Raw genomic sequence first — 12027 nt, forward strand, 5'->3', positions numbered from 1 at the left:
TCTTTAACTAGAAAAATGACCTGTGGTTCTTCAGCTGTTTTTTCCAGTACTTCTGATGATGGCATTGCAGTAGATTCACACAAGGTATTGAAATTGTTACACATTAAAACTTTCACGTTTTGTCAATAAATTATCCTACTATGTCATTGCACCCTAGTTCTCTACAGGCCTGGGTCTCCACACATGACAGTGCAACAGAATGAAAGTCAAATGTAGTCCCACTAGTTCTCCGAATTACATTATTTGGAAGTCGTTTATATTTGGGAGTATCAAGTAGACACTGCTCATTGGGAAAAGATGACTTTGGAGAAACAGCACAAAACTATTGTTCCCTTGTCTATTTTGTGCATATAACTTCAAAATATAATGGCTTAGACTTTGGTAGTATTTTTTATAGAGCTGCATATTTCAAATACTAGCAAAATACTTGAAAGGCCACAATAAAGCTTGAAAGTTGCCAATAGTAAAGGTATTTGCATGATGCATTGAATTTTGAAAAGCCCAAAATAAGAATCTTGAAAAGTACAAAGTAAGAGTAAGGTACATTACAGCATTATGAAAATTTCAAGGGAACATCCACTCACATCGTAACACTTGTCTTTAAGTATAGGAATTTTTTAAATTAAGAAAATTCTATAGAAACTAAAAAACCTCAATGCTAAAAACTCCAAACATTATCTTTGAATTTAGAGAAGTCATCTGTACTTAATTATGGAGTTAAGAATATGCTTATTATACTGCTTTAAAATTTTAGGCAATAAAAAGTTAAGTTCATGACACAGTTAAAACATTAATTTTGAGAAATTAGACAGAAAACAGACCTCATTTTCAACAACTATTATTGATAGGGCAACGCAATCCCTAGAGCAGATATTTCCAGAATTCTTTCTAAAGCTATCTCAGAATATAAAATGTAGTTTTATTGTTTTTGAGAGAATTTTGTTACTTAATATGTGGAAATATGTAAATGTAAATTGAAGCATTCATTTAAAGCATCACAGATCCACCAGTGCGTGCTGGGACTGCAGCACACCTTGGAGATCCTAACTGAGATAAGGATAAGCAAGCTGAAATGCCAGGTCTTTGCAAAGTCACGGACGTGAAGCTGGGGTTGGCTAGCAGCAGGTCTCCAAACCCCTTAGTAGACAGGCTGTCCCCTACCTCTCACCCCACAAACCATGCTATTGTCTTACGTATTTCATGTCTCTGCAATCTTTTTAAGCAAGCCTTTAAAAATGTGAATACATTGACTTAATGATGTGCTAAGTATTTAAATTCCAACATTGAAATAGTTTTCTCACAAACCTAGCATCTGTAATCATTAATAATGCAAATCACTGCAGTGGTAATTGGGGGCTCCCCATGCCGCCATATTTTTATGAATAAGGATGGTTCAACCTTCCAGGACAGGAAATAGTGATGTCTAGCGAGTCACTCGAGTAATTTAGAAGTCTGAATTTGGCTCTTCGGTAATCTTAGGCACTCTGTAGTTCACTGCTGGACAGAGCTCTGTGAGTGTAACAGCATCAAGGAAAGAAGAGCCCATAGCTCACAAACAGATCTGGTGTTGAAGCCTGGGAATGGGGTTATACGGGTCTCATCTGAGCCAAATTCTAAGGACAATGGGGTTTAACGCATGTTTGTTTCCCAGAAATTTCCATACCCTCATTTAGGAACATTGACCATTTTAGGCTATATGCTGTATGTATATACAGAAAGTAAGTATTCTTATATATTTATTTAGTTTTATAATAACTATGAAATGACTTCTCACAAATAAGAAAAATAGGTCAATCAATCAGTTGTATGGATTTCAGTTACAGTTTCACATGGTAGAAAGGCGACTAAAGTCTCTGCTTATAAAAAAATGAAGGGTTGAGGGGAATGTGGAAAGAATGGAACCCAGGGCTATTTTCCAAATGCAGATTCACTGATCACTGGATGATATAAAGACGACACAACTGAAGCAATGGTAAAGTCAGTAAACAATATTTTACTGAAACATTTCATAACACAGAAAATCTGCCTGAAGTGTAAAGTTACTGTCTTACACAAGGAGGACAGACCCATTTGCAAAGACTAATATGAATACAATAAATATGGAGTTTACATACTAATTTATACACAGAAACTCTGCCCCATAGCCATAAAATTTATATTCAACAGTGGAACATATAATTTAATCATTTGATTTATTTGACAGGTTTTCCTTACTAAACACAAATAACTACCTGGTTTTCATATACATATATATTTTTATGTATATAGATATTCAACAATCTGTACAGTTTCTAAACATAAAGCTCCTAAAAGGCACAATTGTCTATACAACATGTACAAAAATGGCTGGAGCTGACACAAAACAACAATTATTGGTCAAAAGTTCATGATTGCACAAAGATTAGTCATGAGTTTATGTCAGAAAAATGTGCTTTAAGGAAAGGAGGGTTTTCAAAGAAACCTTTAAGTGTTATTAAAAAAAAAAAGCAAATAAAAAATAAAATCCATCAGGTTGCTATCACAAGCCTGTCCTCGTCATCATCACTGCTCATGTCGCTGAACTGCACAGTGGGCTGCCTCCGTGACAGTGCTGTGGGCCTGGGCACCTGTCTGTCTGGAGAGAGGGTCTGCTGGCCTGAGGGCTTTGTAAAAACTTCAGAATGTGCCTTCAGCAGAGGTTGTGACGTGGACGCTGGTTGGCCCTGTACGGAAGTGAGTTCAGGCTTGGGCTTCACGTGATTTGCCGAGGCAGCCTTCTCTGTGTCCATTTTACTCAGGCCATCAAGCCTTGCCTGGTCACCTGCAGGGGCAGGTGGATTCAGAACTTTTTTTGCATTTTCCCGCTGGACTTTAGGTGACCCCTGAGGAGACTCAGTCCTGCTGACCTGGTTTGCGCTGGCTACAGAAGTCTGCTTGGGTTGTGTCTCGCATGCTTTGCTTTGGGAAGCTGGCATTTCAGGAGCTCCCTGTGCATCAACGGTTACTTGACTGACTGAGGGGATTAAGGTAGGCAATGCTATGTTCAAGATCTGGAGACCTGGAATGTGTGCCTGAGGGGCGGGGCTGCTTTGTGAGGAAGGGTTTGCAGTGAGAACCTGCAGTCCGACAGCATTCAGAGCCAGTCCTGGTGGATGAACTTGTGGGGCCATATTTGTATTGGCTAGGCCTACAATATTGACGGTTTCCATGCTTAACGAGGGGAGTGACTGCAAGCCAGGGGTACTTAGGTTCTGAAGGCCTGGCACGCGGATTTGGCCAATAGGAATACATGGCACAACACTGCTTAATTCAGCCACTCCAGCAGGGTTTGTAGTGCCAGACACTTCTGTGACTGTATTCCCAGGAGTACCCAAAGTTCTGTGAACGACACTGACAGCAGGGATCGTGAGCTGTACTGGTCCAGCCTGAAGGGGCACAAACGTGGAGTATGTGAGGCCAGCAGGTACCACATGGATCCCCCCAACTGGAACCATATTATAAGGTGTCCTCGATTGCTGCTGGGAATGCAAAGGAAGGTGGCTAAACAAATGAGTGTGGGGAGAAGGCAAGCCTGGAGTCGGCTGTAGAGTTATTTGCTGCTTCTGTTCTTGAGGGTCAGGATGTGGTGAGGCCACAGAAGGCATCCCCGTTGCTGTCTGGGGGCTGTGCTCGGCTGCAGCAGGAGGAAGTCTTACAGATGATGGGCTCTAAATGACAAAAGAGAACAATCCTTTTATGACAGGTCTTTCGTAATCACTGAGCTATAAAGCTAGTGCTAAATCTATTTCTTCACAGTGAGATAGAAGTAAGTATATTTGCATTGATAAAAATGATGTTTGCTGCAATGAAATTATTTTTCGGTTTTTAAAAATAAGCTTCCAATTAAAAAATTATTACATCTTTAATTTTGTTTCTGGTAGAAATAATGGCAATATATCTTGTATAGTCTTTTTTGCATGTCTGAAGCAAATTTCCTGCATTTTGTCATATTGTACACAGAGAATAACTCTGAGAAGTGGACACAGCTGTATTCTTAAGCTGTTATTTCTGTTATTATTTCTGTTTCTGGCACCACCAGCTCCACCTTATTTTAGAGATTAAGAGTTATTGAGAAATTGAGATACAAATTGGCTGTGTCAACTCAATGGGGAAAAATGAACTAAAGAATTATTTGTGAGGAGATGTTAATATGAAAAAGGTCTCTGGTTGTTTATCATTTGCAAGTTTATGAAATGTCTACTGAAAACCAGATTTTCAGGCACTGGTAAGTGTCTGAGAGGTTTTGGGATAGAGACGCTTACAGCACAATCTGCCACAATTAGGAAGAAATCCTACTGCAATATTCAATACATACTAGAGGTAAGAGAACTGTGAATGAGGGAAGAATGTATTCCTCCCAGAATTAATCATTTGTCACAGAACAGCCAGAGGTAGAGCAGGGACTCACACACAGCACATGGAGCGTGACTTTTCAGAGGCCTGTGCCTGCCTTGAGCTAGTTCTTGGGCAGAAAGCTCTCCCAAGCTGCTGTAGCAATGTGATCATTCAAGCAAAGTGAACTTCTTGATGTGTTTTCGGGTCACATTAACTTTGCCATAGAAACTGGTAGCTGTCTTGCCAATGGGGGCAAAGTGCAAAATGTTTGGATAAGTCAGTGAAAATCCATCATCACATTAGCACCAGTGGAGAAACAGCTCAGAAGGGGCCAGCAGATAAATCAGTTGCGGGACTTGTGTTCGCCACTGTCACGTTTTTTTTTTTTTTTTATTTCAAAAATTTTTCAAAAAGCAAATAAAAATAAATGGGTATATTTTTCAAGAACCATTTGGTTCTTTCACAGATTTACAATACAATATCTGAACCGCTTAAAATACTCAACAAGACTCCAAAGGGCAAAAATGTCCTCTACCCTTAAATAAGCCATACAAACTGATTTGGCCTAAAAAAATCACTTAGGTGCATTATTTTCTTAAGCTATTAACTTCTCCATATTTCATAGGTAAAAACAAAAAAAGAAATAAAAGAAAAACTGCCAATCATTTACCTGTGTTATAGCAATAGCTTTTCCTGCCATAGAACTTCTCAGAATTTCTTCTGACTCAGGGTAGTCCACAGACATCTGATGACACGGGGACCTGGAAGCGTCTACAGACGGAATTGTGTCGTTTTCATCTCTCGCGGCATGCTGCCTGGCCTTCCCCGGTGACAGTGTCTTCCTATTGTAGTCAGACTGCGCTGTGCTCAGGATGGTCATTTTGGTGAGCAGCGCCCTGGGCAGAACGTCCATTGGGTCCGTGTGTACCCCAGAAAAGCAATCGGCGATCCGGACGTCCTCGTCAGCACTCACAGGGTCCTGAAGGCTACTTCTAGATGGAAGGTGCTGCGGGCTGGCCGTGACCGAGGGCGCGGCTGACAGGACTGATTCAGCCTGGCTGTCCTCATCATCGTCTTCATTTTCATTGTCATCCTCATCTGGGCCATCAGATTCTTCAAGATCATATCCAGATCGCTCATAACTGAATCTCTGTTTTTCGTCTAATAAAAACAACCAAGAGGGTATGTGATGGAACGCTTTGCAAGTGCACAAATGCTATTTTTAAAATTTTTTATAGGTTTGGCAACTCTGCGAGGATTATAAAAGACAAGGACCCTGCCCACCATGAGCCTCTGCCCTGGCTGAGGAGAAGGCCCTGGGAAGAATAAGATAGTTGGCCATCAGGATTCAGAGGAGGGCAGCTCTACAGGAGGGGCCAGGTCAGGGATGAGGAACGGGAAATGACTCGCAGAAGGGGAATGAGGCAGGCGGAGGGTAATCAAGAAACAAAGAAATGAAGGCCTCTAAGATTGCACTTGAAAATCTGTAAAACACAACTGAACTACATATAAAATTAATAAAGAGTTCAATGCAACTCTTTTCCTGAGCTTTTTCTCTATTTTGTATCTTCCCTTTATTGAACAAACTAAATCAAACACAAATATCTGATGGCTGTTGGTATCTGTGAGCAACATACATTTTCTTTAGATTTGAATAGTATTATAGATGAGGAAAGAAAAGGGCTTTTATCTGAGGAATGTGGGCCCTTTCAAATTACTAGGCCCCAAAGAGGCATTAAGATGAGACAGCAATCACATCCTACTCCCTGCTTTACTGAAGCTGCTTCCCATTGCCACAGGTAGCTGTGAATTAACCTAGTAATGTGGCACCGGTCACTATATCCCACACTCTATAGCTTAACCATGGACAGGCAGTCACTAATCACTGTTACTTCTGTATATCCATGAGAATTCCTGACAGAACTGTCTAACAGTCTACGCGGTAACACCGGCCCCCACCCCTGCCTCCTGTTTTTTTGTTTTTTTCTTTTTGCCTTTAAAAATCTGCCTGTAACAAAGGCCAAGCAAGCAGTTTGGGTGAATCAATCACCTGGACAGCTGTCCTTATTCTGGCTCAAGTCAACTCTTTCGGCCACACTTTGTGCTCGAACTTCTTTTGATTGACACGGGCATGTTTCAATGGTCCTCCGTGTCGTCATATTCACCTAACGTATAAGGCTTCTTATTTACTCAGAGAGATGCTAAAATTTCCTGTCAATTTCTTCTGTGATATGATTCAACCCATTCCTCATAGAAAGCGGGATACTATCAAAAAGTCGTTAGTATCAGCCTCATAACATCATGTGAAACTGAGTTTAACAAGGAATCTTCAAGATGATCCAGGAAATAGTTTCAAAAATCTCAAAAGCTCATGTGGAACTTTTAAACTCTTCACATTTTCAAAATCTTGCAAATTAGAGGCTCTTTTCCACTGAAAGCTTAATAAAATTTAGTTATGGGGGAGGAATGTCACTGAGCTATAATAAAGATGACATTGGACAATGTACAGTTTAGCTGTGATACATTCTGCACTTATAGGTAGTTTTTGAAAAGAGAAAAACCTGTAAACAGAGCAACAAGCAATAGGCTGCCTTTCCCAAATGGCCTAGATATTAATTTTTGACTACTTTTTCTTTGTTTGTATATGACAAAAATGAGTTCTTAGAGAAAAGTCTTAGAAGACCCATACAAAAGATTTGAGGGTGATTATTTCTAGGGGATGAAAAGAACTTGACATTTTACATTATTTATCATAAACGTATGCTACTTTTATAATTAAAAAAACTCAAAGATGAAACATGCATTTAGGTTCCATCAGCGTGTGATTTCATAAGTCTTTTGCTTTTAGGGTTCTACTATTATGCTGTAAAATAAGTAATGAAATAAAATAATACCGAAGTATTGAATGGCTCTAGGGGCCTATGCTGGAGACAGAATGTGTGATTTCTGGGTAAATACCCAGACTCCTGCACCTCAGCGACTTCTCTACCTTGCCTGATGTCTGGCGTTGTAAAATTCGAGTCATCCTCAATTTGACTTGAATTTGCCATATTAGTAGCAAATTAGGTATTTTATTTTTTTCTTTTGGAGACGCATCTTCTTTAAAGAAGTAAAATTTGTAAAAAGACTAGAGAGAACTGAATGACTGGGAGAATAAGTTAGTGGAGAGAAAAGATGATTTCATTCAAGGCTGATCTTGCTGTATAGTCTAACAACGGTGGGACTTGTTTACGTTAAACACACACACGCGTGCACATACACACACACACATGCACAGCCTAACTTTAAACTTATTAACTTTTTCCAAAGCCATCAATAAGCCGAGGTCCCAGATAATCAACAGCCCAAAATCTAAGGAGACACAAGCTTGTGTCACCGAGGGCAGACACAACAGAACCCCAGTCAGGGGAGTCCCGCTCAAGTATCTGGTTAGAGTCAAGAGTGGGCTGCCAAGATTGTGTGAAACCTCTGAGGGTTACATTCTCACACAGGATCTATGCCATGACCATCACCCAGGTGCTCACAGGAAGTTGCGGTAAGAAGTGTCCACTGTGTTCCAGATATGGGGGAGAGAAGCAGTAACCCTAGAGGAGTGGCAAAGAACTACACCTGGATCCATCTCCCCTGCCTCCACCAGGAAAACAAAAGACCTATCCTGTGAGGAGAAGGGCGGCACGCACTGTTGTCCTTAGGACACTGGTAAAAACTCACTGCAGTGTGGAAAGGGAACAGGAAAAACATACACATACAACCTGTCTCCTTGGGGAGGGACAGGATTACACAGAAACCCCCACAACACTTGGGGGAGGGGGAGGAGAACTGAGAAGGCCACAGCCCAGAAACCTAAGAAAATGGTGCAGGTACGAGACTGAAACTCAATCGAAACAGAGACAGCACCCCATCCTCCTCCTCGACCCCCAATGCCAAGCTAAGGAGCTTAGAATTACAGGTAACAAAATAGTGCTTGGAGAGAAACAGGAGAACAAGAATGTGCAGAGAGAACCTTTCTGAGGCACAGTGCAAAAGGAAGAACTAAAACTAGAACTAAACAGGTGACGTTCTTGTGATCCGACCTCCATACAAAACACAAGTTATCTCTACAGGAACATGAAGCCTTTGCTGCAGTGAGGATAGCTGTAGTGACAACAAATCTCTCAAACCCAGCAAACTCCTAACTAGATTAACTCCCACACTAAAGGCCTCTAGGAAGGAGAGGCATGCACATTTCTAGACATACAAACACTTTCCATGGGTCTCTACTGTCTTACACAAGATGTACAGCTTTCAACACAAAATTACAAAGCATGCAAGAAGGCAAGAAAAAAACATACTTCAGAGAGACAAAGCAATAATCAGAACCACAGTCATATATGACACCTATGTTAGAAATGACTGAGAATTTAAAATAACTATGGTTAATATTTTGAAGGCTCTAAAGGGAAAGGTAGACAATAACAGACGGGACTTTCAGCTGAGTGATGAAAACTATTGAAAAGAATCCAATGAAAATGGTGCAAATAAAAAATACAGTAACAATATCAAGAAAACTGTTAAATCCAGAATTCTATGCCCATTGAAAATAATTTTCAAAGATGAAAGAGAAATACAGACTTTCTTAGAAAAACAAAAACCGAGGGGATTCATTGCCAGCTGCTTGACCTAGTGGACAATAAATGTTAAATGGAAGTTCCTTGGGCAGAAGGAACATAACATCAGATGGAGGCCTGGATCTACACAACCAAAGAGCAGTGAAAATAGAATAAATGGGGACATAATTTTTTTTCTTATTTTTTAATTGCTCTAAAAGATACCTGAATGTCTAAAACAATGTACTGTGCGTTCGTACTATGTAAATGTAAAAAAGTATGGCCACAATAGCATTAAGGACAGAAAGGAGGAGCTGTGTATATACTGCAGTAAAGTCTATAGGCTCCATGTAAAGCAATGTAATATTATCTGAAGGTAGATAAATACAAGTTTTTAAAGGTATAAATAATAAGTCAGTAGAGGAAATAGAACAGAATCATAAAAAACACTCGATTAATACTAGAGAAGGCATCAAAAGAAAACTGAAACCCAAAAATGAAACAAACAGAAAACGGCTGCCAATATGGTACATTTTAATCCAATTACACAAATCATAACATTAAAAGGGGTGGTCTAACACATAAATTAAAAGACAGAAATGACTAGGATTGAATAAAACACAAGTCCCATGTATATACTCTATATAAGAAATGCATTTTAAATATTGATATAAAGACAAATAGGTTGAAAATAAAAGTTTGGAGAAAGATATACTATAAATCAATAACTTTATAAAATACAGCTGCAGAAACTATACTAACATCAGACGAAGTGGACTTCAGAGCAAAGAATATTATGAAGGATAAACAGGAGCATTACATAATGATATAGGTCATCCCATGAACATAACAATCCTAAGTGTGTATGCAATAGAGCTTCAAAATAAATGAGCGGAAACTGAAAAAAATAAATCCATCATCAGAGCTGAAGACTTCAATAATCCACTCTTGGTAACTAATGGAACACGTAAATAGAAAATCAGGAAGAACACAAAGACCTGTAAAACACTATCAAGACCTAACAGACATTTATAGAAATGTTCCACTGAACAGCAGAACATACTTTTTATATAAGTGTATGTGGAACATTCACCAGCATATACCATATTCTGAGCTACAAAATAAACCTCAACTATTTAAAATCAGTAGAAACCATACAGAGTGTGTTTTTACATGGAAACAGAATTAAACCAGAAATCAATTAATTGGAAGATATCTGAAAAACCATCAAATTATTGCAGAATTAAAGAACACATGCATGATACTGGTACAAGAACAGACACATAGATCAATGGCACAGAATAGAGAACTCAGAAATAAGACTGCACACCAGCAACCATCTGATCTTCAACAAACAAAAAGAAGTGATGGGGGACAGAGTCCCTATTTAATAAATGATGCTAGGAAAACTGGCTAGCCATATGCAGAAAACTGAAACTGGACCCCTTCTTTACAATATATATAAAAATTAACTCAAGATGGATTAAAGACTTAAACGTAAAATGCAAAACTATGAAAACCCTAGAAGAAAATCTAGGCGATATTATTAAGGATATAGGCATGGGCAAAGATTTTATGACGAAAACACCAAAAGGAAAAATTGACAAATGGGGTCTAATTAAACTGCAGAGCTTCTGCACAACAAAAGGAACTGTCATCAGAGTGAACACACAACCTACAGACTGGGAGAAAATTTTCACAATCTATTCCTCTGACAAAGGTCTAATGTCCAGAGTCTACAAGGAGCTTAAACAAATTTATAAGAAAAAAAGTAACCCGATTAAAAAGCGGGCAAAGGACATGGACACTTCTCAAAAGAACACATACATGCAGCCAACAAACATGAAGAAAAGCTCAACATCACTGATCATTAGAGAAATGCAAATCAAAACCACAATGAGACACCATCTCAGGCCAGTCAGAATGGCTATTATTAAAAAGTCAACAAATAACAGATGCTGGAGAGGTTGCAGAGAAAAAGGAATGCTTTGACACTGTTGGTGGGAGTGTAAATTAGCTCAACCATTGTGGAAGACAGTGTGGTGTTTCCTCAAAGACCTACAACTCTGCAGAAATACCATCTGACCCAGCAATCCCATTACTGGGTATATACCCAAAGAAACAGAAATCATTTTATTATAAAGATAACATGCATGCATATGTTCATTCATAATAGCAAAGACATGGAATCAATCTGAATGCCCATAATGATAGACTGGATAAAGAAAATGTGGTGCATGTACACCATGGAATACTCTGCAGCCATAAAAAAGAATGAGATCATGTCCTTTGCAAGGACAGGGATGGATTTGGAAGCCATTATCCTCAGCAAACTAATGCAGGAAGAGAAAACCAAATACCGCATGTTTTCACTTATAAGTGGGAGCTGAATGATGAAAACACATGGACGCATTGCGGGGAACAATACTCACTGGGTCTGTCTGTTGGGGGGTGATGGGGGTGTGGGGGAAGAACATCAGGAAGAAATGCTGGGCTTAATACCTAGATGATGAGATGATTTGTGCAGCAAACCACCATGGCACACGTTTGCCTATGTAACAAACCCGCACATCCTGCACATGTACCCCTGAACTTAGAAGTTGAAGAAAAAAAACATATCTCTAAATATTCATTGGGTTAATGAGAAAGTCTAAAAAAATGTCAGATATTTTCAACTGGATGAAAATTAAAATACAACATTCAAACTTTGCGGGATGTAACTAATGCAGTGGTCAGTGGGAAATTTATCGTATTCAACACTTTCATTAGAAAAGAAGAAGACTCTTGGATAAATCTAAATTTTCAGTTTTAGAAATCAGAAAAAGAAGATCAACTAAACTAGAAGCAAGGAGAGGGAAGAAAATAATAAAAATGAGAACAGAAATGATGACATTGAAAAAAGAAAAATAGAGAAAGGCAATGAAACCAAAAGCTGGGTTCTTAGAAAAATTCTCTGGTAACAATAGCCAAGAAAGAAAGGCAGAAGATACAAATTACCAACATTAGAAAAGGGGGGATAAACATACAATTTTTTAAAACTTTATTATACTTTTAAGTTTGGGGATACATGTGGCAAATGTGCAGGTTT

At 39.0% G+C, this 12027-nt stretch overlaps 1 protein-coding gene across 8 annotated transcripts in view; it reads right to left on the minus strand.

The window, feature by feature from the left end:
- Positions 1-1973: 1973 nt before the first annotated feature.
- Positions 1974-12027, minus strand: part of HIVEP1 (HIVEP zinc finger 1) — a 156509-nt gene continuing 146455 nt past the window's right edge. For all 8 annotated transcript variants that reach the window (XM_055264391.2, XM_063632893.1, XM_055264392.2 and 5 more), the window contains 2 exons: positions 5024-5514; positions 1974-3686 (listed from right to left, as the gene is read on the minus strand). In XM_055264391.2, the coding sequence (XP_055120366.2) occupies positions 2508-3686; positions 5024-5514 (1670 nt within the window). In that variant the 3' untranslated portion in view covers positions 1974-2507. The remainder of the gene's footprint in view (positions 3687-5023; positions 5515-12027) is intronic.

This window comes from Symphalangus syndactylus, chromosome 23, assembly GCF_028878055.3.
Source record: "Symphalangus syndactylus isolate Jambi chromosome 23, NHGRI_mSymSyn1-v2.1_pri, whole genome shotgun sequence".
NCBI classification, from domain to species: Eukaryota; Metazoa; Chordata; class Mammalia; order Primates; family Hylobatidae; genus Symphalangus; species Symphalangus syndactylus.